The sequence below is a fragment of the Anser cygnoides genome, chromosome 5, assembly GCF_040182565.1.
Source record: "Anser cygnoides isolate HZ-2024a breed goose chromosome 5, Taihu_goose_T2T_genome, whole genome shotgun sequence".
NCBI classification, from domain to species: Eukaryota; Metazoa; Chordata; class Aves; order Anseriformes; family Anatidae; genus Anser; species Anser cygnoides.
In genome coordinates, this window is record NC_089877.1 from 28658081 (window position 1) to 28685494 (window position 27414).

The 27414-nt window shown below is 42.3% G+C and overlaps 1 protein-coding gene across 6 annotated transcripts in view; it reads left to right on the forward strand.

Annotated features, from left to right (window-relative positions):
• ZFYVE26 (zinc finger FYVE-type containing 26) overlaps positions 1 to 27414 on the forward strand; it is a 59580-nt gene that overhangs the window by 24380 nt on the left and 7786 nt on the right. The window contains exons 23-40 of one of the 6 annotated variants that reach the window (XM_066997690.1): positions 64 to 168; positions 761 to 883; positions 1759 to 1935; positions 3072 to 3318; positions 4382 to 4486; positions 4654 to 4770; positions 6297 to 6454; positions 7071 to 7240; positions 8205 to 8233; positions 11534 to 11655; positions 11745 to 11965; positions 12644 to 12791; positions 13881 to 14090; positions 14957 to 15175; positions 16092 to 16289; positions 16589 to 16791; positions 17577 to 17718; positions 18137 to 18196. In XM_066997690.1, the coding sequence (XP_066853791.1) occupies positions 64 to 168; positions 761 to 883; positions 1759 to 1935; positions 3072 to 3318; positions 4382 to 4486; positions 4654 to 4770; positions 6297 to 6454; positions 7071 to 7240; positions 8205 to 8233; positions 11534 to 11655; positions 11745 to 11965; positions 12644 to 12791; positions 13881 to 14090; positions 14957 to 15175; positions 16092 to 16289; positions 16589 to 16791; positions 17577 to 17718; positions 18137 to 18196 (2754 nt within the window). The remainder of the gene's footprint in view (positions 1 to 63; positions 169 to 760; positions 884 to 1758; positions 1936 to 3071; positions 3319 to 4381; positions 4487 to 4653; positions 4771 to 6296; positions 6455 to 7070; positions 7241 to 8204; positions 8234 to 11533; positions 11656 to 11744; positions 11966 to 12643; positions 12792 to 13880; positions 14091 to 14956; positions 15176 to 16091; positions 16290 to 16588; positions 16792 to 17576; positions 17719 to 18136; positions 18197 to 27414) is intronic. The other 5 variants (XM_066997691.1, XM_066997692.1, XM_066997693.1 and 2 more) reach the window with 5 other exon arrangements.

Here is a 27414-nt window from a genome sequence, read left to right on the forward strand (position 1 = left end):
TTCCTAGACTTGATTTTTGTAGATAAAACTTTTGTGTGCTACAGTAATATTAAACTTTTTCAGATTTTGAATTTACAAAACGAACCTCTGTGGAATGACTGGCAAGATCTGAAAAAAGCCTGCACTGATGATCCCCAGACCATCATGAATATCATTCTGAAGGCGAAGGTTAGGCATTGGCATGTGGACACATTAAACTTTGATAAAATTTGTTGAACTTTGATAAATTTGTTGAACTAGCTTTTTAAAACAGCAGTCAAAAAATATTAATACCTTGAGAGGAAGGATTCTTTTACTCAATTCTATGCTACAGAAACAAATACAAGTATGTGCTTAATGTCAAGACTTAAATGTAATTAATAATCCTTTAACTCTTATTCTGAGGTACAACCTACTCTTTTCTCTTAAAACTCTGAAGACTTTAATGGTATGACTTTTGTTGTAATACAGGCTTGGTTATTATATAAGCAGTAATGCTGTAAATCTGGTTGGCTTGAAAAGTATCTCTGGAAAGTCAGTGTGCTTACTGTGAGGTGAGAAACTATTCTCAGTACAGGTTGCGACTGGCAAACTGGATGTCATCTCTTTCCCCTTGTCATTTTGATTTTTTTATGTTTGCATGAGGGGAGGAGAGTCTAAGCTACAGAAATTCTGTAAGCTGATCAGAAGTTTGGGAGAAACTGCTGTATCAAATGGTAGACGGTTGTTTTCTGGTTTGGTTTCATTAGTGTTTTTTTATTTGTTTTCTCTTATTCTTTAGGATTATGAGTTGTGTGAGGAATGGGGGCACTTATATCCTGTCCCAAGAGAAGACTTGATCAATCTTCACCGTGAGCACCTTCTCCACTTACTGGAGACAGGTGACATGGAAAAAGCACTGCAGGTAACAGCGAGATTCTTTCAGCCTTACATCTCAAGGTCAAATAAGTTGAGAGCAAGGTATCCAAACTGTTGTTGCTGTCATTTACTCACATCACATGGGTATTTTGGAGATATTTCAGTATCATCAGAAACGTGTTTTGTCTGTATATCATATTTTGGCAAATTGTTTTGTAGTTACTAGGTCATGGAAAGTTGTGTTATTTGGCATTTTCATGGCTTTTTTGCTTCTTCCTTTAAAGAATGCTATTTGTTTAGATATGCTTTCAGGACCCTGGCTCTCACTTGGTCCACTTAAATGAAAATACAGCTTTGCAATCCAGTTGTTGGACCAAGACCTTTAAATGTCTTTACAACTACTTTAATTAAATGGAAATACAAGCCACCTTTTATTTGAAAAATAATAATGAAGCACTTTTGTGCTGCTTAAGCAGAAGAATCAGAAGTGATAGTAGTAAGATGAATTAGTCAGTTGTGCTTTGGTGCCCAAATTACCCAAGTGTGAATTCTTCTGGTTTTAATAATTACAGAGCTATTGCTAATAACAGAGTAAAATAAGATGCAGGCTCTTTCAGTCTACATAGTTTTAAAATCAAAGAAAGAAAAAATTAAGCAAGGAATGAGAGATAAGATGCAGAATTAAAAGGTCTCCACCTTGCTTCTAGAATACTTTAAAAGTTATTTTGATTATGAAATGGAGCAAATAGGCAATAAGTAGGCAAATGGTTGATCTAAATCACCATTACATACATAGGACACTTGTGGAGGTTAATTTGCTTGTTGGACCATTGTAGGACAGCAATCTGTTATTCACTGACTGATATGAAGAATCCTCTGCAGGAATGCAGTAGGGATTTATTGTATTTCGTGTGTTTCTAGCTTTTGCAAAGAATAGAAGACCCTGGTATTTGCCTTGCAATCAGTGAGCAGTCCCTTGACCAGCATCCCAGCTTGGCAGCATCTCACTTCTTAGCTGATTACCTCACAAATCACTTCTACAAGAATCTGATAACAGCACGCCGTAATGAAATCCAGGCACTCTATATGGGATCAAAAGTGAGTAAAACTCCTTCATTGTAGGATTAACAGCAATATATAACTATAGAAGTACCTGCCTGTAGGTTTTTATCAAGCATTCTCAACCTATCAGGCTCAAGATCCTTAGTCTCAGGATCCAAAATAAGGTTAATGATGGGTTAAAACTTCTTTCCTTTCTCCATTTTGGCATTTCCTGCATCCTGAGGTGAATGTAGCTCCCAACGTAAACAGAGCATTCTTATTTCACTCTTAGCTGTGAGGAGTGGAGGACCATGCAGACTAAATGAGAGAAAAAAAAAAATGGGGTGTCTATCAGTACAGTTTCTATCTCTGTCCTGGTGAAAAAGAAAGCACCCTCAATTTATTCTCTGTGGCAGAAATGCCAGGCCTTCTTCCTGTGTACTAATACAAACATGTAAATTACGTTAAAAATGTGCCCACAGGTATAGTGGGCTTTGATACTTTTCATGGCATGTTTCTCCTGGGTGCCTCGCAAAGGTAGACAGTATCGCTCCAGTTTCTGTATGGCCATTGCCCTTACAGAAGCCATGTAGGTTCTGTGCTTACCCTGGAAACAGATGTATTAACCAATAGATTACTTTAGTCAAATGTATCATAGGTGAACAACATGGAGCGCTTCCTGTAACTTGCAGTTTGCTGCAGGACTACAAATGGCAGTTCACTCCAGTGCTTTGCACAACATGAAGCTGTTTCTTTATTTGTCCCTTTTGAAGGCACGATTTGTAGAGTCCATATTAACTGGTCAGCTTTAGGAGAATTGCTTATATTTTTTCCTCATGTTTCCTGAAATGATGTAAAGATAAGGACTGGGATAATGTTTTTTTTTCGTAGCCTTATTTTAACAAGACAATGTGCTCTACCCTGCTACAACATATCTGTCACAGGGTCACAAAATGCTTTCTAGTTTTCAGATGCCTCTGAAATAAGGCAGTGTTTGGAATGTGAAAGCAGAAGCTAAGTAACTTCTGCAAATTCGTACATTAATTCTGTCACAGAGCTATGAATAGGCCCAAGAAGTCCCAACTCCATTTTTTAGCCTCTGCATGTTATTCCATTCCCTGTGTAAGCTGCTCAGACAGTTTCTTGTCAGATTTGGAGGCACATAATTTTAACCGTTTCTTGTTGTTTCACAGGTGTTGCTGACTCTACCTGAGCTCTCCCGTGTTACCTACTTCCACCTCTCCTCCAGGCCACTGCTGATGCTGGAACAGCTGCTCATGAATATGAAAGTGGACTGGGTAGCTGTGGCTGTGCAGACACTGCTCCAGCTCTTAGGTGGACATGAAGTTGGCTTCACTGTAGAAGACATTGACAGTTTGCTCTCAAAGTATGCAGAAAAAGCCCTCGACTTCCCCTATGCATTAAAAGAAAAGCGATCAGGTGACTGTCCATAAGAATTTTCCGTTTGGGAAAGAAGGGCAAATTTTCCCCCAGAATTGTTTTACTAAGTATGCCATAACATTTTTAGATGTATGCCTCAGTTTTCCCTCTAGCCCAGAATATGTTCTTGCCTTTCTTGTAAGAAGCATATGTACTCAAAGACCAAGAGCTCCAAAACTTTCTCAGTTTTCTCTTTTGCTCCTTTTTAGGGTCTTTTTTTCTTATTCAATAGTGTTCGATTTTATTTCATTTGCTTAATGTGAAGCCACTGACAACCTCAGCAGTTCTAAAACTTGCACTCAACCACGTCTTCCCCCTAAACCATGTGAGACTTTGGGGGGGAAATGAGCGTACACTTCCCTCCTCCTAGACTCCTGTTCCTTTTTTTTTTACTGGTTCTATTTAACATTCTTGGCACAGCTCTCTTTTCTGGTTTGTCAATCAGTTCTCATCTGTGTTGTCATCAGTTCTGCATTTGGCTCTGTGCTTGAGGGTTTTGTAACTGGAACAGCAGAGGGTGCTCCAGGTCAAGCCCAGTGGTCTTGTCTCACTGCATTGGAAGTGCGTGATGTGCTTGCCTGTCTGTATTTGTCTACCTGTTCCTACATATGTGGTACTAGCTCACTTTATAGCAGTTTCAAAATGTTGATACCATTTCATAATTTAAAGATGCAGCTCTCAAGGCATCAGACTTCGTCCATCTCTTCCTGCCAAATGACCTATAACTTTGCAAGTATGTTCCTTCTGCTGCAATGTGAAACAATATTTGCAATGAGTACCTTGTGTCAGCTGATTGTTCTCACACACGATACTGTTTCTCTGCTGAATTATTCCTGTGCCTGTCAGTAGTCCACTGCTTTAAGGATCCCGTTCTCTATGTTTTATATAGTCTCACGTGAATCATTGTGAGCTAATTTTCTTAAAAGATAGTAATTTGTAATTACACAGCTAATCCTGTTTGTACTAACATTGTTACATACTCCTGTGAATGGATTCCTGTAACATTTGTTAAAACAAGTGGATGTATAAACAATATTGTTCTGGTTTTTTTACTCTGTCCTAGATTCTGTGATACGTATCCAAGAAAATCTCAGTCAAATACTGGAGTGTGAAGCAATGTCTAAATCAGGATCATCAGAACTGTCTCCTGCCAGTTTTACTGGTAAGGGTAAGATCTCTATGCCATTTTCTTTCTTTTTATCCCTTATCTATGTTTGAAGTGCGTACCACCACTGAATAGTAACTTAGGTCTCTGTATTGGTGATTTGGGCCCAGTTAAAAGAAGATGTGAAGGAGAAGAGGAAGGGCATAGTTTTATTTTGTTTTTTTTGGTAGATATCTACAGAACGTCTGAAGAGTCAGCACACAAATCCATTTCAGGCACTGCAGGGGGAAAAAAAACAATTCTGAACAGAGCACAGAAAACTGGATTACGTCTGCAGGAAGAAAAAGGTTTATCTCTTTGTCACAGCTAGGTTGTAAGTGGATTAATGGTGCTGCAGGTTAATCTTCCTGTGTCTTGATTTCTGTGCTATCTTTGGATATATAGGCAGAGCTTTTCTGGAAGCCCACTCACTGTAGTGGTACTTCGTGTTCTTTTCTCGGTATCTTTTTTTTTCTTCTCAATTTTAACTCTGGTTTTACAGTAGAAATCTCATCCTTTTTTTTGTCTGTTTTCTTCTTTCTTTCAGTCCTTGAATTAATTTTTTTCTAGGATCCCTTTTGTGACCTGAGGGAATAGCACACCTTGTTATTGTCTGAGAGGGCTCCACTCACAGTCCTCAAATACAAATAAATAGAAACAAAATAATTTAATCCAAAACAAGAATATTTGTGGCTTAAAAACAACCATAAATTCTTTTGTAGAGTCCATTCTGCATCTAATGCAAGAGATGCACGCTTCAGAAGATATATATTCTGAGAGATGCGTAGTGTGTGCTCTCAGGAAAGGACTAGCAAAGGGTATCCGCAGACCTCCAAGGCTGGTGATTCTCAGCGAGTGGTGGGCCTGTGCTATCCTGATCTCCTGTTCAGGGCTCTGAAATATTATCTGGTTCTCTATCCTGAGCTGGTGATTCTGCTTGCACTGCATACGTGAGGTGACAGCGTGTCTTGGATTTGGCTGTGTAGCTCTTCAGTTTCTCTCCTAGTGGTCAGCTTAATATCTGTATGTTGTTACAAAACCTGAGTGAATTGTCCTCTAATGTTCCTTTGCAATCCAGCATCTACTTGAATGAGTTAGCTTTACTGGAATGGAGTTTTTTTCTTTAGTTTAGTATCCATGAACATAGAAGGTGGCTTGTAGGGCTGGGATGAGCTGTTGAACTTTTTAGTTAGCCTGAAGTGTAACTGTCTCACATCATATAAACCAAGAGTCTATCTACTGCTATAAATTTGATTCAAATAATATTTCTTTGGCAAAGTCAAAGAAGCTAAAGGCCAAAGACTTAAAAACTTCTGCCTCTTGGAACTGATTTTACCAACAGTAGGTTTTAAAGCAGATCAGACAGGAAGGCATATGCTGTTGCTAGCAATGCCATACCTCTCCTGAGATAATAAAGAAAATTCTTAGTCTTCAGGAATGTCAACACTAGGTATCCTTAAGGTTCTATTTTACGCTATACCACTTATTTGGTATTTGTATTCCTGAGTGTTTTTTTCCCTCCTTCTCCAAGTCCCTGCTTATGATACAAGCATAGATGTTGAAGTTATCTTATACTTCTCTAATTGTTGTGGTAAAGATCTACTAATAACTAAGTACTCTTGCTCATTAGCATTGAAGTATTAGAAGCTTACAATCTTAGAGTTTTAGTTTATAGCATTTATACTCCTTACACAACGTTACTCTGCTATGCCTAGGTGAAAGATAAGGGTAGTCTTGTGAGTCTCAGTAAGTCTGTAGTGTTTTCTGGTATTCAAGACTCCATTAAACAGCTTAAATCCCTTTCCATGTTTGTCTTGTCCTGGCTTTTTTTAAGGTGTAACAACGTCTGCAAGTCCCAGAGAAAGAAGTTTGCAGCAAAATTTGTTTCCTCAGGAATTTGTACCACCTGAAAAACCACCTCCAAAGCAAGAATGGATACCCGATGACACTGAAACGATATGTATGGTTTGCAAATCTGAACGCTTCACTATGGTAAGGAGCAAAAATTAGAACTGTGACCTTAATGTCAACAGTTGCTTGTAATATGTTTCTTAAAAGCCCTTAGCTACTTTAGCAAGTTTGCCTACATCACTGTAGGCTTGACAGGATTGCTAGTCCATTGATTTTTAACCATTAATTTCTATTTAGTGTAGCTGAGGAGACAGGCAGCAGTTACCTGTTTTCACTGTGAAGTGAAAAAGATTAATTTTGATTTTTGCAGGTGTGCTGGCAGTCTTGCCTTATATTGCTTAGAAGCAGTACTATTTCCTCAAAATGCCTGTTGCTTTTGAATTTGGAAGTGACTAAGGTAGTGTCAGAAAAAGAGTCTACAGCTTCTGATTTTTCCAGGAAGCAATCTAAGTATCTTGATGACCAAAATAGGAACAACTTGAGTAGTGGAGAAAGTTGAAGACTGCAGCAAGTATATTAAACGTGTGTCCCTAGAAGGGAATTCTGGTAGTGAGAATCAATCATTTTATAGTTCTAAAAAGCCTCGTCATGTGTGCTGTGTCCTCTCATCAAGTGAAGTTTACTCATGAGTGGAGGCAGATACAGGCGTGGACTTGGGTCATGTTCCTTCAGTTGCTTATTCATGACTTGTGCTCAGTTTAACAGGCGTCATCACTGCAGGCGTTGTGGCAGGCTGGTGTGCAGTTCTTGCTCTACCAAGAAAATGGCAGTAGAAGCTTGTAGAGAAAATCCGGCTCGAGTATGCGATCAGTGCTATAGCTATTACAACAGAGATCATCTGCCTGGCTTGGTACATGACACAAGCACGTAAGTCTTTCTATTCTAGTTATCCTCAATTCCAAATTGACTGGATCTGTTGAACACAGTTGTTTTAATGCTACTTCATAGTCCCTTGATTGTGACTTCTTGAACCTTGGGTATTCAAAAGCAAGTTCTTGATTAGATAGCCTTTTCATTAAGGGCACAGTTTCAAAGCCTGTCTGTGATGACAGATTTTCACGATCTGGTGGCTTTCAGCTGAGAGTTGGATGGGGATTCATTGTGCATTGGTTAGGCCAACTGGTGAAAAGTGCAGCTGAAAAGAGTGAGCTTTACTATTTGTGATCCCATAAAGCCTGCTGATAGCAGTATCAGCTATGGCAATATCAGGAGGCTTGTGAGGAATAGCAGTCTGAAAAAAAAATAGTGAAAAAATAAGCAGTCACCTGTAGATAGATTAGCTTGAGTCAGAATGGTTGCTTATGCTATCAGATTAGGTCAGCAAAGCTTAGCTGTGAACTTGAATGCTACTAGTCATGTTTTAATTGCTTGTGTTGTCTTTTTCTAATTGCAAAGCGTTTGTCTTTTGTTTATACTCACCTTATTTGTATTTAAAAAAAAAAAAGATGCTAAATCTTTCAGGTCAGAGACCTGGATCCTAGAAAAGTCATGTGAGCTCTGATGTGTTCTGGTATTGGGCAGTTCTTGTTCTCAGCGTCTGTTTCATTATGATATGTGCAACAGCAAGTTGTTACTATAGAAGGGTGTGAGAACTAATTACTTAGTGTAGTTGAAATACAATATGTAGAGTCAGAATCTTGCACTTCCAGACAGCGGAGGGTGGGGACAAGGCAGTGGGTTGGAAAGGGCAGGGAGAGAGACATGTTACATTCTTATAGTACCTTTTTCTGAAAAGGCTAGCCGTATTGATCCCTTTTCTTAAAAGTATGTTTTCCCCAGTGTGGAAAGGCATGGACTAGGCATGATGGTTCTTTCTGTCTTTTTATTGTAGCACAAAAGAAGATCAGGACCAAGTGGAAGGTAAGGAGTGGAATAGTATTAAAATGTGTTTTTTTTAAAGTGCACGATTACCAGTGCAGTTAGAGATGGCAAGCTGCCATGCCTAGCTGTAGCTAAAGGTTGATCAAAACTTCAGTTACAAAATATCAGTGGTGTTTTTGCATGAGCATTCTGAAATAAAGTATTCCAAACTTCTGTGAATGGGAAATTTGTGATTTAGGAGAAATGGCTGAGTCAATACTGAACAAGCAGTTTGGGGATTAAAGTACTGGGGAAAAAAAACAGTTGGAGAAGGTACTTTACATGCTAGAAATAGTCAGTGAGAGGCTGTGGTAAGAGTAGAAACTACTAGTCCACTATAGAGCTGTACTGAGTGATGCTCTTTTTACAGACACTGCTAGAACAGTCTGTAAAAAGTGATCTCTGAATACTAGTGCAGTGTGCTCTGATGTTTGATACCCCATTTTAGCTTTAGCTGGGGGTAGCAAAGGATGAGGCTTTGCTCATGGGTCTGGCTGTGACCTGAGTTCCCTTTCCTTTGCTGGTTTTATGAATATCAACTACTAATTTCTCTTCAGTGCCTCAGTTTCCCCATCTAACATCATAAGACTTGAGGAGTAATAACAAAACTTCATTTGACTTTTTATTTTTTCCTGCCATTTTTCCTCAGATGACATTTGTTGTTTGTTTCTTAAGTCGGGTGTTAGAGGTGATTCTGCAAAATTTTCATATACTGATGTGTTATTCTGCTGGACCAAAACAGAGTTATTTCAAGTGCTTATAGCAGTAATATAAAGCATGGAGAAAATCTTGTGTTTGTGCTACAAAACAAATGAGAATTAATATTTTTCCCTACTTGTCCCCTTTGAAGTTTGGGCTATTTCAACGTTTTTGCTGTTGACAGAAGTAGCTTTACTGTTCCCTTTGCTGCAAAACTGATTCAGCTGAAAATTAGTTTGAGCTGCTGCTTCTGATTAGATCCTTCTCTTCATTTGTGTTCTGTCTTTGTCTTGACCTATAAGATTTACCCTGGTGCATAAGGATTGTGACAGTGGGCTTGCAGGATTTTGTAATACACGAGGACATGGAGATTTTTGTTTCTTGAATTTTTGTATTACAAATTAGTGTGAATTACTACTTCCAAAGCAAGTATAGTAAATGTATATCTATTATAGTTACTACAAAATCACTACTAATGAAGTATATATTACAAGTTATATAGCAAAGCAAATACACTCATGATAAGTAACTTGTGTGTTTATATTAGTTATGCATATATAACTACATTAAAATATATATGTACGCATATACATTATACATAAATATTTCCAAGTGTACCTGATATGGCACTCCCCAAGCTACTTCCAGGAGTGAGGCCAGTCATTGATGGACCATGTCTCACTTCAAAGATGATCTCTGTCATGGAGTCAGCCACGTGTCCCTGGCAAGGGTCAGATCTGTCCAGATCCCATGTAGAGAAGTTCATCAAGGGCAAGTTCTCAGAGAGGAGCTCTATTGTGGGTAGAAGGCAAGTAATTTTTATATCACTAGAGATATAAGGGGATATCACTGCCTGGATCACCCTGTAGATGTTGCTAATTTCTATTTTTTACCTGGGATAGCTAATAGATGATGATGTTTTCTACGTTCTCAGAACAATTTTTACTTTCCCAAACGGTTTTCCTGTTTTTCCAGCTACAGCAGCCAACAGCTGTTGCTGTTTCCTACTTTCTCAGTTTGATTTCCACCTTTCCAGATAAGTTTGTTGTTGCAGTTTCTTCTTTTTGCATTTATTGAGGGTGTCTCAGAGTGTCTGTGGTTCTCTACTCCGCTGCACTTCAATTATGCCAGCTTCACTTCTCAAGGATGCTCTGGGTTCCCAGGCTAGCAGTTCCCAGGCTAGCAGTTCCCAGACTGGCAGGCATTTTCTTCTGTCAGTATTGCAGCAGACATCATCTCCTGTCAGTATTTTTCCCATTATACCAAGGTTGCCTTTATGGCTGCTCCCGTTGCTTTCTTGCTTTGATTGCAGCATTCCTACCTATCACTGGGCCCGTATCATTCAGTCAGAATGAGTGAATCAGAACATGTTAGATGTTAGAGGGAAAGTGTTTTATCGGGCTGCTTTCTTAGCTTTTCTGTTGGAACTGTGAATACATCTTACAAAATGTTTTCAGACCTGGTTTGTTTTAATTATTCCACTCTCCATTTCAATTTAGAAATAGCTTTTTTCTTTTTTTAGTTCACACTACAGTTTTAGAATTATTCACCACTCTAACAATTCTGTGAGCTCTAGAACAGTGAGTTTTTTAGTGTTTTTTAATTTGTCTTGGTTTTGTTTTTTAAGACTCTTAAGCTTTCTCAGGGAGAAGTTGTTGATCAGGCATACAGGTGGCAAATTAGCTTTGTTCTCTGTTTTTCAATGTTGTATGAATGTCCATTGTTTCTCTGCCAGGAACCACAATCAGAAACCTGAGCATGCTGTGCTTGTGTATTCTCAGACGTGATTTGACCTGTAGCTAATCTCAGTTTTCTGGAATAATTCTTAGCTCAGTTTCAAAGTAGAACCAAGAATATAATGATATTTATTTAAATAATCTTTTGTTCAGTATCAGGTACAAGATGACAAATGGTACTACTGTACTACAGTGTCTGGATTACTAATTTCGAAACAAAAATTTCGATAATCTGGCATACAGAAAGTCTTTCCACAGAAATGTCTTCTGTTGAATCTTTTGATTAAAACTAATTTTCTGCCATACTACTTTGTATGAAAACTTAACGTACAAGTTAGCTCGTCTTTTCAATGTCTTATCCTAAAGTTGCTGGACAGTATGTTCAAATAACTTGAATTCTCAAAAGAAGATACAGGCAGATAAGTAAACTTGGCTTTTCTCTTGCAACTGGTTCTTCAGTTTTCCTTGTTAGCTGTAACCTATAGGTCACATATTGCTATCTCCCTCCTGATCAGAAATGTTTAATACCTCATCTGAGAGAAGGCGAAAGAGGAAAGGTTGCTTTGTTTGATGTCCTGTAGGATAAAGATTAGTTAACTATTTGAAGACGTGTTACTGGATCCAGGTTTTGGTGAAAGGATGTTGATGATAGAGTGAGTTTAGGTACTGTTTGGTAGCCTGCTGAGGAATGGAAATGTTTCTTTAACGTGTGTACTAGACAAATGATACTGACAGGCATTGGTACAATGAAAGCATCACAGATGATTCTTTTAAGACTGTGGGACTGCTCTGCATCATGCATCTTTAGCCAGGTTTGTTGCTACTTGCACAATGATTCTACCTGTTCTTTCCTTCCTGGCTGCAGAAGCTCCTGATAATGAATATTCCACGGTGGTGCGAATACCCAAGGCAACTGAGCTTGAATGGATTTTTTCCCTGAATGAAGAGGAGAATGAAATTGTGCGCAGTGAATTTTATTACGAACAGGTGAGATCTGGAGAAAGAGAGTCCAGTATAAGCAGCTTCCTGGAGAAGTACCTCAATATTCACGTTTGTGTCTTTCCTCAATTTGTCAGGCTCCCAGCTCTTCCTTGTGTATTGCCATCCTTAGTCTGCACAGCAACAGTATAGCGTGTGGCCACCAGCTGATAGAGCACTGCTGCAAATTGTCCCAAGGGCTCACTAATCCTGAGGTAGATGCTGGACTCCTTATGGACATCATGAAACAGTTACTCTTCAGTGCCAAAATGATGTTTGTAAAAGCTGGAAGGAGCCAAGATCTAGCGCTCTGTGACAGGTGATTTATCAGATATTCGCTAGGATGTATTGTCAAGATAATTATCTCCACTAGGGAGTGGAGGGCGGGAGGGTTGCTTTGTGATTGTGCTGTGGACATCTTAAACAGGAAGAGAATTTCATAGTGTAAGAATAGTATAAGAGTTCAAGTGATAGAAATTCAACTAATATGACTATGTAATAATTACTGAGAAAATTCTTAGAGTAGGAGAAATAATTCACAATAATTGAAGTAAATATTTTACTTCTACTGTTGTGGTGTTTTTTGTTGTTGTTGGTGGTGGTTTTTGGTTTTTTTTTTTTGCTTTCAGTGTGTATTCCAATATGGGATTTTAAACCTGTACTTCCTGAGAACCAGCATATTACTCTTTCTTCAGACTTTGTCCTACAGGGCTTTAAGTGGCAGGAGCAGTGTATAGATTTCAAACATACTGTTATGATTCTGTAACTTTAGTTGGTGTCTCCAGTCAGCATCTGCCAGTGCTCCATTGAATGTTGGGACGAAAAAAGAGTAGCCTCAGTAAGATAGTAGAACAGATAGAGAAACCTGGTGTACTGGTGAGTTAGGAACCACTGTTCTAAGAGTTGTCTTTGACATAAAGTTTTTTTTTAAGATTCTTAGTGTGTATGATAATAGTGGAAGTGTATGAATTTGTTTAACCTCTTTGTTTTCTCCTAGCTATATCAGCAAAGTGGATGTGTTGAACATTTTGGTTGCTGCTGCCTACCGTCCAGTACCATCTTTGGATCAGATTCTTCTCCCTGCAGCAGTAACAAGGTTAAGAAATCGGCTTTTGGAAGCAGAGTACTATCAACTAGCTATAGAGGTAATGACAATAGAAGGATGTGAATGTTAATCTTTCTGTGGTGGTTTTTGTTTTTCTCTCTCTTGAGTTTAAATGGATGTGATGTGTGAAATGGACAATATTTAAACTGTTACAAGCTGGGAATAAGTTTTTAAACAATGGAAACAATCTTGTCTGAACATTGGGGAAAAAAAAGCTTCTGAGAAGGAAGATGTATTCTGCTGTGGAGCAATCTGCTAAAAGGAAGGACAGGGTCCTTGTTTTCTGGTACTATTAAAATGGGGATGGACTAACTGCCAGACAGTTATGTGAAAGAATGTTACATCCAGCAGAAGGGCTGAGGCATACTTTGTGGCAGGATTTTGTCTGAAGCTTGTATGTTTGGTTTTATTTGTCCATAATATCACAGAAGATTTTAATAAGGCAACTTTAGCAAGCATTTACTTGGAAAAGAGCAATGGTGGCAAATCTGTCTGTCAGACTTCATGTGGTTTATCTTCCATCCTGTTCCTGTGCCTAGTATTTCACAAGCCTCTGTTTATGGCATTGCAATTTGTAGGAAGAGGATTATGATGCTGCAAAATATGTTAGGATTTTTAAGGGTAACAAGTAGCAGAAATAAATAACATATTTGAATAAAAAGGGTTCATGTTTAAAGGCAGGTGATAGACTAAAGAAAATCAGGAATAAATTTGATCAGCAGAGTTTTATGAAGTAAAAAAAAATCTTGGCAGTTCATGGGACATTTGCTATTGTTTTGTTTTTTAAACCACAAACCCAATTAATTTTACTATGTAAAAATCATTTGCCTTACGACATTTTCACATCAGGAACAGATTTTTTTGTAAGGCTTAAAACTGCTGAATTGAAATTTCCCAGATATGTGACTGCCTAAACGTGTGCAATAAAAACATTGATTTGGAAATCGTGGGTGTTTCAGTAGCTGGCACTTTGTGCCAGTAACCTACAAATAATCAGCATGTCATTTTTTGTTTGTTTTAATGGGAAATGCAGTTCAGGAAGTGAAAGGTCACAGTCTCCAATAAGCTAGCTTTCCTATTTTCTGTATTGGGACTGTATTGCAATATTGCCAAATTATTTTGAATTTAGGTTTCTACGAAGTCTGGCTTGGATCCAAGTGGAGCATGGCATGCCTGGGGCATGGCTTGTCTTAAAGCTGGAAATTTAAGCTCAGCAAGAGAGAAGTTTAACCGGTGTTTAAAGCCACCTGTGGATCTAAACCAGCTGAACCATGGTTCAAGGCTTGTCCAGGATGTGGTACAATACCTGGAGTCCACAGTGAAGCCCGTACTCATTGCGGTAAGGGTCTTCTCTTCTGTCTACTGTGAAAGGCTATGGCAAAGCCAAGTATTGATGCTTTAATACACATCTTATAGTAATGCAGGATACAATATCAGGTATCAGGTTTCTTTTCTTCTTTTGTCATGATAGCATATTGCAAATTCAATATTGTTGAGAATTTCACTAGCTGCTTCCTCACAGTGAATTGGTGGCTGAGTACCAGATCATAGTGTTGTTTTTTGTTTGTTTTTAATAGCAAGCTGGGGCATGGTTAGTGGATGGGAAAGAAGCTGTAGTGGTTAACGTGTTATTACTGCAGTCTGAGGAAAGTAAACTCCATCCCAACAATATGTTGTGATGTTGCAGTGATGTCATTTGTCTATCAAAACTCTAGTAACTTAGCACATATTCAAAGCTGAGGTTAAAAATGTGATCTCACAATTTTTCCCTTGGCTGAAAACACTACTACGTGGTTTGGGGTTATCTCTGGAAGTTCTGCTTAGGTATACAAAAAATAGACTCTTAGTACTAAGTAAATACAAAATCATAATGGTGAAAGACCTCTTACTCCTAAGTATTCTAGGAGAATAAAAAAGCCTGCTTGAATTAGGTTATTGAAGTAGCTGCTGGAGTGTTTTGTTTAATAAACAAGCCTCCCATCTGTCCCTGAAAACAGAGCTGTGCTAGTCATGAGAACATTCAATGTCTCTGATAGCACAGTTTCAATCTAATTTTTATAAAAAGCATTCCTGGAGACTAACCCCTCCAAAGCGATGACCATTTACAAAACAAGAACGAAAAAGCCTCAGGGCTGGGTGACAAGGTCTAATTGAAAAGAAGGTTCTCTTCTTATCCATCACCTATCACTGATTTTGTTTTAACAGCAGGATGATGATTACTTTGCCACATTGAGGGAACTTGAAGCAACACTGAGAACAAGAAGTCTCTCTCTGGAGATGATGTGTGAGGGGAAGGTTCAACACAACAGCTACTATCAGGAGTGCTTGTTCTATTTACATAGTTATGGCACTAATCTGGCAATAATAAGCTTTTACATGAGACATGACTGTATGAGAGAAGCACTGCTTCACTTGTTAAATAAGGTGAGTAATCCAGTTTGCCGTCACTTAAAATTAAATTTTGAAAAGCAGCAGAGGACTTCAAGGCCAGTCAAGATGGTAATGAGCATCATAGAGCATTCTAGAGAGCATGTTTTTCTGCACAGTAGTTTTCCAGTGTCCTGAACATTATCACACAGACTGACACAGTGACTGACAAGTTCAGTGACATGGGAAAATAATGTTGATCTTTACATCTTGTGTTTAATCTCTCTTCCTCATTGTGCTGAAACAGTGGCTTCTAGAGAAAAGGAGAAAATTGTGTTTTCTTTTTTTTGTAGAGCCACTGTATCAACACTGCTTTGTCATTTTACTATAAAGCTGAAAATCTGCACCGGTTGCTAATACAGAGAGAAAGAAGATTTTTGAATTCCAACACGGTGGTAACTTTAGACAGTTCATCACAGGGGCCTTAAGCACATGGTGTATGAGGAAGGTGACGAGTTTTTTTTTCAGTTTGAAAAAGAGAGCAGGCAAGGGAAGACCTATGTGCTGATTTCAATTACTGAGTGGGTGATTATGGACAGAATGGCTCCAGGCTTATTTCATGTGCACAATAAAAGAGACAGTGGACACAATTTGGAGCAAGGGAAGTTCCAGCTGGATATAAGGAAAATGTGTTTTGTTTTGTTTTGCATTGATGTGAGGATGTTTAGGCTGGGAACTAGGTCCCAGAGAGGCTGTTGAATCACCCTACTTGGTAATACTCAGAATGTGACTGGGTAGATCTAGAGATGTCACTCTTTGAGTGAGGATTTGAACCACGTGACCTCCAGAGATCCTTTCCAACTAAATTATCTGTCAATTCTATGATCTCTGTCACTCGATACTACTTTTATATGAGGAAAATCTACATGCCACAGCTGCTTTGCTTCAGGCTACTTTTCTGGTGTTTGTGTAGGAATCCCCATCAGAAGTGTTCATTGAAGGGATCTTCATTCCAAGCTATGAAAGTGGAAAACTGCATATGTTGGAGAACTTGCTGGAAACTATTGATCCAGGATTGGAGAGCTGGGGTATCTACTTGATTGCAGCCTGCAAATACTTGCAGAGAAAGAACTATTACCACATTCTGTATGAGCTACAGCAGTTCATGAAGGTAAGATGAGAAATGTTGAATGCTGTCAGACTTTGGGTTATTTATTTTGCTGTAAATCTGCATGGTGGACAAGTATATTTTTGCTGCTTTCCAATCCTGAAAAACAGGTGGGAAGACCTGGACTGACTGCAGCTGACCTGCTGTGTGTTTCTGTGATGGATCTGGCACATTGCAGTAGCTTAACTATTGCTTTAAAGAAAACAGAGCATTGCCTGCTTTGTGTGAACACTTCATAGAGACAAGGATTAGAGAAGGTGGTTTACTCTGATCCGTCTTAGAGTTCAATACATTTCTTCTAGGATCACGTTCGTGCTGCTATGACCTGCATTAGATTTTTCACTCATGGAGCAAAATCATACACTGAACTGGGAGGCAAACAAACATGGCTTGTAAAGATTAAGGACCATCTCAAAGTCTACCTGCAGGAGGTCTCAAGAAGTTCAGGAAGGAAGAAAATTGTATTCACTTTTCGGAAGAAAATGTCTGCTACAGATGTGTCGAGGTATATATAAACAACAAGCTAAGTTATGGGAAAGAGGAAATTCTGACTTTGTCTTTTCTTAATAGTTGTGTTTGGGCTGAGTTTAGCTAACATATGCTAGGTGGGCCTGACCAAGATCTGACTAGCTAGTTGCAAGTATAGGATTCCCATTACTTTTTCCCCCAGCTACCCAGAAGATGAGCAATTATTTTCACTAAATAATCTAGTCTATCATCTACCTTTCTTCAATTTAAAAAAAAAATCAAACAAAAAAAACATTCCATGCGTAGACAGTTGTATTTAGCTGGCTATATTTGTTTGAATTGTAATTCAACTGTATACAAGTTACAAGCTTCAGTATTAACTGAATCCTTACATTCAAAAAACGAAAATGTAAATTTAGCCATATATCTTTTGTACTTGGGCTTTTATATCTTGATTTTCTCAGTTTTTTTTTTCTTTCATATTTTTTGGCTAGATACTAGGCTTAAAGTTGGGGGGGAGTGGGTATAAAGAGGTCAAAAAGTGAGAGCAGATACTTGGGATTCAGATTTTCTGGATCACTCTTTAGAACAATGCAAACAAGGCTCACCTGCAGCTTTCATTTGCTGAGTGCACAAATCTAAAAAGAACCTCATTAATGTAGATTTGGCTACATGAAAAACAGTCCAATAGTAACTAAAATAATTACTGTTTGGAAATACGTGTCATTTTGAAATATATTCAAGGAAGTAGTAAGTTTACATGAACAGTAATTGACACTTTCTCTATTTCAAAATGAAGTGAGTTTTTTTTTTCCTGCCTAGGCACATCAATACAGTTGATCTGCAGATGGAAGTAACTAAGTTCTTGCATCGATGTGAGATCTCAGGAACCTCTCAAATGACAGGTCCCTCCCTGCCCACGCTCTTCGGAAATAATAGCATGAAAATGGATGTTGCTTGCAAGGTACTCACTGCTGTTTAAAACACAGCTTTATTTTTCATCAGCAATACTAATGTGATACAGAGGTTGAAACATTTGATGGTTGGAGCAACATCTGGTACTATTCATGGGCAAGTTACTTATGCATATATACAACCTACAGTTAATGAAAAAGTAATGTTTTTCCTCAAAGTAGCAGAGAACACCTAAGAACCTGGAGCTTCTGTGCTCAAAATGCTTACCCAGTGTTCCATAGTGAATCAATGTGACAACAGACCCCGTATTTGCTCTACTTCTTGTTGGATGGCGTTGTTTTCTGTTGAAGAAATGTGTTGTCTTCTGGACTCTAGGCAAAATCTAGAAATGCAAGCATTATTATTTAACAATAGGTCACAAAAAAGCAATGTGCATCCTCAAACTCATCTGATGCCTCTCTTTTCAGGTCATGTTGGAAGGCAAAAACATTGAGGAGGGATTTGGGATTGCCTTCAGAGTCCTTCAGGTATGGAAAAATCTGGTAGAACAACTACTACCATTACCAAAAAACCTACTGCAAAGAGCAGTTCTTACTTCTGCCAAAGGTCTTTTAATCCACAAAATGGAAAATTTCTTATCAGAGAAGTCACTTGTTCAAGTCTTAAACATTCAGGGGTTTGGAGTAGAGACGACTTGGAGTAGAGACGACTTGGAGTAGAGACGACTTGGAGTAGAGACGACTTGGAGTAGAGACGACTTGGAGTAGAGACGACTTGGAGTAGAGACGACTTGGAGTAGAGACGACTTGGAGTAGAGACGACTTGGAGTAGAGACGACTTGGAGTAGAGACGACTTGGAGTAGAGACGACTTGGAGTAGAGACGACTTGGAGTAGAGACGACTTGGAGTAGAGACGACTTGGAGTAGAGACGACTTGGAGTAGAGACGACTTGGAGTAGAGACGACTTGGAGTAGAGACGACTTGGAGTAGAGACGACTTGGAGTAGAGACGACTTGGAGTAGAGACGACTTGGAGTAGAGACGACTTGGAGTAGAGACGACTTGGAGTAGAGACGACTTGGAGTAGAGACGACTTGGAGTAGAGACGACTTGGAGTAGAGACGACTTGGAGTAGAGACGACTTGGAGTAGAGACGACTTGGAGTAGAGACGACTTGGAGTAGAGACGACTTGGAGTAGAGACGACTTGGAGTAGAGACGACTTGGAGTAGAGACGACTTGGAGTAGAGACGACTTGGAGTAGAGACGACTTGGAGTAGAGACGACTTGGAGTAGAGACGACTTGGAGTAGAGACGACTTGGAGTAGAGACGACTTGGAGTAGAGACGACTTGGAGTAGAGACGACTTGGAGTAGAGACGACTTGGAGTAGAGACGACTTGGAGTAGAGACGACTTGGAGTAGAGACGACTTGGAGTAGAGACGACTTGGAGTAGAGACGACTTGGAGTAGAGACGACTTGGAGTAGAGACGACTTGGAGTAGAGACGACTTGGAGTAGAGACGACTTGGAGTAGAGACGACTTGGAGTAGAGACGACTTGGAGTAGAGACGACTTGGAGTAGAGACGACTTGGAGTAGAGACGACTTGGAGTAGAGACGACTTGGAGTAGAGACGACTTGGAGTAGAGACGACTTGGAGTAGAGACGACTTGGAGTAGAGACGACTTGGAGTAGAGACGACTTGGAGTAGAGACGACTTGGAGTAGAGACGACTTGGAGTAGAGACGACTTGGAGTAGAGACGACTTGGAGTAGAGACGACTTGGAGTAGAGACGACTTGGAGTAGAGACGACTTGGAGTAGAGACGACTTGGAGTAGAGACGACTTGGAGTAGAGACGACTTGGAGTAGAGACGACTTGGAGTAGAGACGACTTGGAGTAGAGACGACTTGGAGTAGAGACGACTTGGAGTAGAGACGACTTGGAGTAGAGACGACTTGGAGTAGAGACGACTTGGAGTAGAGACGACTTGGAGTAGAGACGACTTGGAGTAGAGACGACTTGGAGTAGAGACGACTTGGAGTAGAGACGACTTGGAGTAGAGACGACTTGGAGTAGAGACGACTTGGAGTAGAGACGACTTGGAGTAGAGACGACTTGGAGTAGAGACGACTTGGAGTAGAGACGACTTGGAGTAGAGACGACTTGGAGTAGAGACGACTTGGAGTAGAGACGACTTGGAGTAGAGACGACTTGGAGTAGAGACGACTTGGAGTAGAGACGACTTGGAGTAGAGACGACTTGGAGTAGAGACGACTTGGAGTAGAGACGACTTGGAGTAGAGACGACTTGGAGTAGAGACGACTTGGAGTAGAGACGACTTGGAGTAGAGACGACTTGGAGTAGAGACGACTTGGAGTAGAGACGACTTGGAGTAGAGACGACTTGGAGTAGAGACGACTTGGAGTAGAGACGACTTGGAGTAGAGACGACTTGGAGTAGAGACGACTTGGAGTAGAGACGACTTGGAGTAGAGACGACTTGGAGTAGAGACGACTTGGAGTAGAGACGACTTGGAGTAGAGACGACTTGGAGTAGAGACGACTTGGAGTAGAGACGACTTGGAGTAGAGACGACTTGGAGTAGAGACGACTTGGAGTAGAGACGACTTGGAGTAGAGACGACTTGGAGTAGAGACGACTTGGAGTAGAGACGACTTGGAGTAGAGACGACTTGGAGTAGAGACGACTTGGAGTAGAGACGACTTGGAGTAGAGACGACTTGGAGTAGAGACGACTTGGAGTAGAGACGACTTGGAGTAGAGACGACTTGGAGTAGAGACGACTTGGAGTAGAGACGACTTGGAGTAGAGACGACTTGGAGTAGAGACGACTTGGAGTAGAGACGACTTGGAGTAGAGACGACTTGGAGTAGAGACGACTTGGAGTAGAGACGACTTGGAGTAGAGACGACTTGGAGTAGAGACGACTTGGAGTAGAGACGACTTGGAGTAGAGACGACTTGGAGTAGAGACGACTTGGAGTAGAGACGACTTGGAGTAGAGACGACTTGGAGTAGAGACGACTTGGAGTAGAGACGACTTGGAGTAGAGACGACTTGGAGTAGAGACGACTTGGAGTAGAGACGACTTGGAGTAGAGACGACTTGGAGTAGAGACGACTTGGAGTAGAGACGACTTGGAGTAGAGACGACTTGGAGTAGAGACGACTTGGAGTAGAGACGACTTGGAGTAGAGACGACTTGGAGTAGAGACGACTTGGAGTAGAGACGACTTGGAGTAGAGACGACTTGGAGTAGAGACGACTTGGAGTAGAGACGACTTGGAGTAGAGACGACTTGGAGTAGAGACGACTTGGAGTAGAGACGACTTGGAGTAGAGACGACTTGGAGTAGAGACGACTTGGAGTAGAGACGACTTGGAGTAGAGACGACTTGGAGTAGAGACGACTTGGAGTAGAGACGACTTGGAGTAGAGACGACTTGGAGTAGAGACGACTTGGAGTAGAGACGACTTGGAGTAGAGACGACTTGGAGTAGAGACGACTTGGAGTAGAGACGACTTGGAGTAGAGACGACTTGGAGTAGAGACGACTTGGAGTAGAGACGACTTGGAGTAGAGACGACTTGGAGTAGAGACGACTTGGAGTAGAGACGACTTGGAGTAGAGACGACTTGGAGTAGAGACGACTTGGAGTAGAGACGACTTGGAGTAGAGACGACTTGGAGTAGAGACGACTTGGAGTAGAGACGACTTGGAGTAGAGACGACTTGGAGTAGAGACGACTTGGAGTAGAGACGACTTGGAGTAGAGACGACTTGGAGTAGAGACGACTTGGAGTAGAGACGACTTGGAGTAGAGACGACTTGGAGTAGAGACGACTTGGAGTAGAGACGACTTGGAGTAGAGACGACTTGGAGTAGAGACGACTTGGAGTAGAGACGACTTGGAGTAGAGACGACTTGGAGTAGAGACGACTTGGAGTAGAGACGACTTGGAGTAGAGACGACTTGGAGTAGAGACGACTTGGAGTAGAGACGACTTGGAGTAGAGACGACTTGGAGTAGAGACGACTTGGAGTAGAGACGACTTGGAGTAGAGACGACTTGGAGTAGAGACGACTTGGAGTAGAGACGACTTGGAGTAGAGACGACTTGGAGTAGAGACGACTTGGAGTAGAGACGACTTGGAGTAGAGACGACTTGGAGTAGAGACGACTTGGAGTAGAGACGACTTGGAGTAGAGACGACTTGGAGTAGAGACGACTTGGAGTAGAGACGACTTGGAGTAGAGACGACTTGGAGTAGAGACGACTTGGAGTAGAGACGACTTGGAGTAGAGACGACTTGGAGTAGAGACGACTTGGAGTAGAGACGACTTGGAGTAGAGACGACTTGGAGTAGAGACGACTTGGAGTAGAGACGACTTGGAGTAGAGACGACTTGGAGTAGAGACGACTTGGAGTAGAGACGACTTGGAGTAGAGACGACTTGGAGTAGAGACGACTTGGAGTAGAGACGACTTGGAGTAGAGACGACTTGGAGTAGAGACGACTTGGAGTAGAGACGACTTGGAGTAGAGACGACTTGGAGTAGAGACGACTTGGAGTAGAGACGACTTGGAGTAGAGACGACTTGGAGTAGAGACGACTTGGAGTAGAGACGACTTGGAGTAGAGACGACTTGGAGTAGAGACGACTTGGAGTAGAGACGACTTGGAGTAGAGACGACTTGGAGTAGAGACGACTTGGAGTAGAGACGACTTGGAGTAGAGACGACTTGGAGTAGAGACGACTTGGAGTAGAGACGACTTGGAGTAGAGACGACTTGGAGTAGAGACGACTTGGAGTAGAGACGACTTGGAGTAGAGACGACTTGGAGTAGAGACGACTTGGAGTAGAGACGACTTGGAGTAGAGACGACTTGGAGTAGAGACGACTTGGAGTAGAGACGACTTGGAGTAGAGACGACTTGGAGTAGAGACGACTTGGAGTAGAGACGACTTGGAGTAGAGACGACTTGGAGTAGAGACGACTTGGAGTAGAGACGACTTGGAGTAGAGACGACTTGGAGTAGAGACGACTTGGAGTAGAGACGACTTGGAGTAGAGACGACTTGGAGTAGAGACGACTTGGAGTAGAGACGACTTGGAGTAGAGACGACTTGGAGTAGAGACGACTTGGAGTAGAGACGACTTGGAGTAGAGACGACTTGGAGTAGAGACGACTTGGAGTAGAGACGACTTGGAGTAGAGACGACTTGGAGTAGAGACGACTTGGAGTAGAGACGACTTGGAGTAGAGACGACTTGGAGTAGAGACGACTTGGAGTAGAGACGACTTGGAGTAGAGACGACTTGGAGTAGAGACGACTTGGAGTAGAGACGACTTGGAGTAGAGACGACTTGGAGTAGAGACGACTTGGAGTAGAGACGACTTGGAGTAGAGACGACTTGGAGTAGAGACGACTTGGAGTAGAGACGACTTGGAGTAGAGACGACTTGGAGTAGAGACGACTTGGAGTAGAGACGACTTGGAGTAGAGACGACTTGGAGTAGAGACGACTTGGAGTAGAGACGACTTGGAGTAGAGACGACTTGGAGTAGAGACGACTTGGAGTAGAGACGACTTGGAGTAGAGACGACTTGGAGTAGAGACGACTTGGAGTAGAGACGACTTGGAGTAGAGACGACTTGGAGTAGAGACGACTTGGAGTAGAGACGACTTGGAGTAGAGACGACTTGGAGTAGAGACGACTTGGAGTAGAGACGACTTGGAGTAGAGACGACTTGGAGTAGAGACGACTTGGAGTAGAGACGACTTGGAGTAGAGACGACTTGGAGTAGAGACGACTTGGAGTAGAGACGACTTGGAGTAGAGACGACTTGGAGTAGAGACGACTTGGAGTAGAGACGACTTGGAGTAGAGACGACTTGGAGTAGAGACGACTTGGAGTAGAGACGACTTGGAGTAGAGACGACTTGGAGTAGAGACGACTTGGAGTAGAGACGACTTGGAGTAGAGACGACTTGGAGTAGAGACGACTTGGAGTAGAGACGACTTGGAGTAGAGACGACTTGGAGTAGAGACGACTTGGAGTAGAGACGACTTGGAGTAGAGACGACTTGGAGTAGAGACGACTTGGAGTAGAGACGACTTGGAGTAGAGACGACTTGGAGTAGAGACGACTTGGAGTAGAGACGACTTGGAGTAGAGACGACTTGGAGTAGAGACGACTTGGAGTAGAGACGACTTGGAGTAGAGACGACTTGGAGTAGAGACGACTTGGAGTAGAGACGACTTGGAGTAGAGACGACTTGGAGTAGAGACGACTTGGAGTAGAGACGACTTGGAGTAGAGACGACTTGGAGTAGAGACGACTTGGAGTAGAGACGACTTGGAGTAGAGACGACTTGGAGTAGAGACGACTTGGAGTAGAGACGACTTGGAGTAGAGACGACTTGGAGTAGAGACGACTTGGAGTAGAGACGACTTGGAGTAGAGACGACTTTGGAGTAGAGACGACTTGGAGTAGAGACGACTTGGAGTAGAGACGACTTGGAGTAGAGACGACTTGGAGTAGAGACGACTTGGAGTAGAGACGACTTGGAGTAGAGACGACTTGGAGTAGAGACGACTTGGAGTAGAGACGACTTGGAGTAGAGACGACTTGGAGTAGAGACGACTTGGAGTAGAGACGACTTGGAGTAGAGACGACTTGGAGTAGAGACGACTTGGAGTAGAGACGACTTGGAGTAGAGACGACTTGGAGTAGAGACGACTTGGAGTAGAGACGACTTGGAGTAGAGACGACTTGGAGTAGAGACGACTTGGAGTAGAGACGACTTGGAGTAGAGACGACTTGGAGTAGAGACGACTTGGAGTAGAGACGACTTGGAGTAGAGACGACTTGGAGTAGAGACGACTTGGAGTAGAGACGACTTGGAGTAGAGACGACTTGGAGTAGAGACGACTTGGAGTAGAGACGACTTGGAGTAGAGACGACTTGGAGTAGAGACGACTTGGAGTAGAGACGACTTGGAGTAGAGACGACTTGGAGTAGAGACGACTTGGAGTAGAGACGACTTGGAGTAGAGACGACTTGGAGTAGAGACGACTTGGAGTAGAGACGACTTGGAGTAGAGACGACTTGGAGTAGAGACGACTTGGAGTAGAGACGACTTGGAGTAGAGACGACTTGGAGTAGAGACGACTTGGAGTAGAGACGACTTGGAGTAGAGACGACTTGGAGTAGAGACGACTTGGAGTAGAGACGACTTGGAGTAGAGACGACTTGGAGTAGAGACGACTTGGAGTAGAGACGACTTGGAGTAGAGACGACTTGGAGTAGAGACGACTTGGAGTAGAGACGACTTGGAGTAGAGACGACTTGGAGTAGAGACGACTTGGAGTAGAGACGACTTGGAGTAGAGACGACTTGGAGTAGAGACGACTTGGAGTAGAGACGACTTGGAGTAGAGACGACTTGGAGTAGAGACGACTTGGAGTAGAGACGACTTGGAGTAGAGACGACTTGGAGTAGAGACGACTTGGAGTAGAGACGACTTGGAGTAGAGACGACTTGGAGTAGAGACGACTTGGAGTAGAGACGACTTGGAGTAGAGACGACTTGGAGTAGAGACGACTTGGAGTAGAGACGACTTGGAGTAGAGACGACTTGGAGTAGAGACGACTTGGAGTAGAGACGACTTGGAGTAGAGACGACTTGGAGTAGAGACGACTTGGAGTAGAGACGACTTGGAGTAGAGACGACTTGGAGTAGAGACGACTTGGAGTAGAGACGACTTGGAGTAGAGACGACTTGGAGTAGAGACGACTTGGAGTAGAGACGACTTGGAGTAGAGACGACTTGGAGTAGAGACGACTTGGAGTAGAGACGACTTGGAGTAGAGACGACTTGGAGTAGAGACGACTTGGAGTAGAGACGACTTGGAGTAGAGACGACTTGGAGTAGAGACGACTTGGAGTAGAGACGACTTGGAGTAGAGACGACTTGGAGTAGAGACGACTTGGAGTAGAGACGACTTGGAGTAGAGACGACTTGGAGTAGAGACGACTTGGAGTAGAGAGACTTAGTAGACGACTTGGAGTAGAGACGACTTGGAGTAGAGACGACTTGGAGTAGAGACGACTTGGAGTAGAGACGACTTGGAGTAGAGACGACTTGGAGTAGAGACGACTTGGAGTAGAGACGACTTGGAGTAGAGACGACTTGGAGTAGAGACGACTTGGAGTAGAGACGACTTGGAGTAGAGACGACTTGGAGTAGAGACGACTTGGAGTAGAGACGACTTGGAGTAGAGACGACTTGGAGTAGAGACGACTTGGAGTAGAGACGACTTGGAGTAGAGACGACTTGGAGTAGAGACGACTTGGAGTAGAGACGACTTGGAGTAGAGACGACTTGGAGTAGAGACGACTTGGAGTAGAGACGACTTGGAGTAGAGACGACTTGGAGTAGAGACGACTTGGAGTAGAGACGACTAGAGACGACTTGGAGTAGAGACGACTTGGAGTAGAGACGACTTGGAGTAGAGACGACTTGGAGTAGAGACGACTTGGAGTAGAGACGACTTGGAGTAGAGACGACTTGGAGTAGAGACGACTTGGAGTAGAGACGCTTGGAGTAGAGACGACTTGGAGACTTGGAGTAGAGACGACTTGGAGTAGAGACGACTTGGAGTAGAGACGACTTGGAGTAGAGACGACTTGGAGTAGAGACGACTTGGAGTAGAGACGACTTGGAGTAGAGACGACTTGGAGTAGAGACGACTTGGAGTAGAGACGACTTGGAGTAGAGACGACTTGGAGTAGAGACGACTTGGAGTAGAGACGACTTGGAGTAGAGACGACTTGGAGTAGAGACGACTTGGAGTAGAGACGACTTGGAGTAGAGACGACTTGGAGTAGAGACGACTTGGAGTAGAGACGACTTGGAGTAGAGACGACTTGGAGTAGAGACGACTTGGAGTAGAGACGACTTGGAGTAGAGACGACTTGGAGTAGAGACGACTTGGAGTAGAGACGACTTGGAGTAGAGACGACTTGGAGTAGAGACGACTTGGAGTAGAGACGACTTGGAGTAGAGACGACTTGGAGTAGAGACGACTTGGAGTAGAGACGACTTGGAGTAGAGACGACTTGGAGTAGAGACGACTTGGAGTAGAGACGACTTGGAGTAGAGACGACTTGGAGTAGAGACGACTTGGAGTAGAGACGACTTGGAGTAGAGACGACTTGGAGTAGAGACGACTTGGAGTAGAGACGACTTGGAGTAGAGACGACTTGGAGTAGAGACGACTTGGAGTAGAGACGACTTGGAGTAGAGACGACTTGGAGTAGAGACGACTTGGAGTAGAGACGACTTGGAGTAGAGACGACTTGGAGTAGAGACGACTTGGAGTAGAGACGACTTGGAGTAGAGACGACTTGGAGTAGAGACGACTTGGAGTAGAGACGACTTGGAGTAGAGACGACTTGGAGTAGAGACGACTTGGAGTAGAGACGACTTGGAGTAGAGACGACTTGGAGTAGAGACGACTTGGAGTAGAGACGACTTGGAGTAGAGACGACTTGGAGTAGAGACGACTTGGAGTAGAGACGACTTGGAGTAGAGACGACTTGGAGTAGAGACGACTTGGAGTAGAGACGACTTGGAGTAGAGACGACTTGGAGTAGAGACGACTTGGAGTAGAGACGACTTGGAGTAGAGACGACTTGGAGTAGAGACGACTTGGAGTAGAGACG